This window comes from Gracilinanus agilis, unplaced genomic scaffold (genome assembly GCF_016433145.1).
Source record: "Gracilinanus agilis isolate LMUSP501 unplaced genomic scaffold, AgileGrace unplaced_scaffold53153, whole genome shotgun sequence".
Lineage (NCBI taxonomy): Eukaryota > Metazoa > Chordata > Mammalia > Didelphimorphia > Didelphidae > Gracilinanus > Gracilinanus agilis.
In genome coordinates this window covers 1-3,395 of record NW_025388192.1, presented here as the reverse complement: position 1 = coordinate 3,395, position 3,395 = coordinate 1, and the positions used below count along the sequence as shown (strand labels likewise).

At 46.1% G+C, this 3,395-nt stretch overlaps 1 gene segment (V, D, J or C); it reads left to right on the top strand.

Annotated features, from left to right (window-relative positions):
• The first annotated feature begins 636 nt into the window (after positions 1 to 636).
• LOC123255847 lies at positions 637 to 1,270 on the top strand. The segment is given in 2 exon segments: positions 637 to 695; positions 954 to 1,270. Coding segments are annotated over 2 exon segments (369 nt in total).
• Positions 1,271 to 3,395: the final 2,125 nt, after the last annotated feature.

The window sequence follows — 3,395 nt, the reverse complement described above, 5'->3', positions numbered from 1 at the left end:
AGTCTTAGAGGCTGAAATGCTTGTAAGGGGAACTTGTGATTGACTATCCAACAGTAATGAGGCATCACATGATGAGTTGCTACATCACTTTGAGAGACTAATTCCTGTTGCACTGAATCTAATACCTTTGCATCCCTCTCCAGTGATGGGACACTCCTGGAACTGTCCAGTGACCTTGTGAGGAGGATGAAGAGAAGCATGAATGGAGGGTCTGTGATACAGCAACAAATGCTGGATGACTTCTCTAGAAGGGGCCAAAGAAGCCATTGGATAAACAGGTGATTGAATGCCAGGCTGGTATCTTCTTGGTTCTGAGGTTCTGTTCTAGAGAGTTGCCAGACTTATAAAGAAAGGGAAGGTTCTGACTATTCTGGGATATTCCATCTCAGGCTTCCACAAGGAGACTGCTTTCCCTAACGTAGATCAAAGTTCTGATCTCCAAAGAGGGTAGCATCAGTGAAACCTGCCCTTTGAGCAGAAACCTCTCTCTGCTCCCACTCCTGACACCCAGCCCCAAACTCCCCCCTCCTCACCCTCTTGTTTTGCATGGCTCCTGCTGAGGAAATGAGGGCAGCTGAGGAGGCAGCTATAAAGGAGCAGCTGGGAGGGAGCTGCTGGGGAGCCAGAGCTCAGGCACAGGGAGATGATGGGGTCTCAGGCTCAGCTCTTCTGCCTCCTGCTTCTCTGGATCCCAGGTGAGGGAGGAAGATCAGGGACTGCCCTGAGCAATTGTTATAGGAGTCCTGGGAAGCCCTGCTTGTCTCCTGTCCCTCTGGGGAGAATTGGGTTATGGATGATTGTGATGGACGGAGGGGCCATCTGTGCCCTCCTGGGTCAGGAGGCAGTCTGGGCTGACATCTGAGGATTTACCTCCCCACATTATATCATTGATTCTTCCTGGTACATTGGAGACATGAATGTTTGTAACTTTTTCTTCATCCTTCTGCTTGCAGATGCCAGAGGGGCCGTTGAGCTGACCCAGTCTCCATCTTCCCTGTCTGTGTCTCCAGGAGAGACGGTCACCCTGTCCTGCAGGGCCAGTCAGAGTGTTGGTACCAACTTACACTGGTACCAACAGCCCCCAGGCCAGGCTCCCAGGCTCCTCATTTACTATGCTTCTAACCTGCACTCTGGGGTCCCTGCCCGCTTCAGTGGCAGTGGCTCTGGGACAGATTTCTCTCTGACCATCCGTGGGGTGGAACCCGAGGACATGGCACACTATTACTGTCAGCAGAGTAATAACTGGCCTCACACAGTGCTCCATCTCTGAACAAAAACCTGGCCAGGCAGCTGCTGAGGGAGCCCCCACTGTCCCAGGGGCTTCTGCTTCCCCCACAGCTGGGACAGGAGCAGCTTGTCTGGGCTGCCTCTGAGGGAGGTTTCTGGTCTCACAGGAGCATGCTGGGACTGAGATGGGTGCTGAGCTTGGTCTCTTCCCCACCAACAATCATGGAGTGACACCAGCTCAATAATTGGATGTCACCCCAAGTGGGTTTGTCTCACTCACACCTGACCAAGAGTCCCTTTTCCAAATCCTCATCAAGGACTATTAAAGCCTTTGCATGAAGACCTCCAGGGCAGGGGCAGAGCTACCCAGGCAGGCAGGTGGTGCAGTGGTTAGAGCCAGGCATGGCGACAAGTAGACATGAGATCCCAGCCAGTCTCAGACACTTCCTAGCTCAGACATGCTGAGTGACTCATTTAACCTTCATTTCAGTTTTCACATTTCACAAAGCTGCCTCATAGCAGCACCTTCCTTTTAGAGTGGTTGTGAGGATAAGTTAAGATCTGAGTTATAAAGTCCTTAACAGCCAGCCTGGCGCTTACTGAGCACTGCAGACATGTGACCTGTTTTTCTAATAATGATAATAATATATGATATTATATATATAATATAGTAATGATATATAATATAATATTATTATTACATCCGCTCATGGCCATCAGTTACACTTTTTCACAGTTCTCCTGGTCACAGATTCTGCTCTTGCTTCAAGTATAAAGTTTACCTTCCTGCAGGTTCCACTCTTTGGCCACTTTTCTCTGGATCGCTACCAGGCAGAACAAGTCATACTTCAGTCAGTCCTGGCTGATGGGGGTCCAACCCAAGACAGATGAGACAGAGAGTGAAATAATGTAGCAGAGCTTTATTAGAAGAACAGAAGGGGCAAAGCGGGATGGGAGGCTGATGGCCGTAGAAGGGGTACTGAAATGGGGTTGGAGGGGGAGGGCGAGTGAGGGAGAGCCTGAAACTTGTGGATGGCTGGGAGTCTCCCCGTGTGTGGAGAAGGGGGCAATCTCTGACAGGGTGGCTGTCTGGCATGAGTAACTTGTGTTACCTCTATGGGTCAAATTTGGGTTACTTGGGTCCAGTTCATTGAATGAGCCTGAAGGGGTTGGCTTTAGTGGTGGGGACTTTTGGTTCCCAGGCTGATGGTCAGCCATGCCATATGAACAAGGTTTTGGAGTTCTGTCAGATGCTGCTATTGTGGCAGTTTCTGTCCCAGACTTGGGCAGGTGCTGGAGGAAAGAGGAAGATCGTCCAGCCTTTCCTCCCTTTTTTTGACATCACTAAGGCACAGTGGATCATATGAATCATCCAAGATGTCCCATTCTCTCACCAATTGCTGTCTGAAGCCTAGATTGTGAATGATACACTTTATTGTGCTTCTTAATAATTCCTTATTTCCGTTTGTTCTTCCCTGCCATGTGTTTCTCCACTGACTTCTCAAAGCAGAAAAGGGAAAACAAGTCATATAAGACTGCAATGATATAAATGAAAATACAAAGTTTATAAGCAAACTGAATACTTCATCAATGAAACAAAGAAGCATGGCCTGGGAGAGGACTTGGGAAACTGAATCATTCTAATCCCCTTATGTTATATTGTATTGATTTATGGGTTGGTTTAATTTAACCGTTCTCCTGTTTTTGTATTTTACTTTCTATTCTCTTTATCTCAAACATATTGAGATGTGTGTAAATTTATATGAAAAGAAAAGATGTAAAAAATTTTAAAAATCAAAGTAAATGAATAGTCATACTATAGAACTTATGGATGGAGCTATCTCCAATTAGAAAAAAGAAAACCAAAATATTGACTTCTTTGTCTTTTTGACTTTTTGTTTTAAAATGGATTCTACTGAGGAGCGTAGGCTGGATGATATTTGTAATTTGATGTAAAATGGAAACACAAACATTCAAAAAATTAAAATAATCATAGGAGTTTTGCTAAAAATTCAAGAGGAAATTGTAAATTCTCAAGAGGAAAAAAAGATACTCATCACACACACACACACACACACACACACACACACACACACACACACACTATTTAAATCNCACACACACACACACACACACACACACACACACACACACACACACACACACAC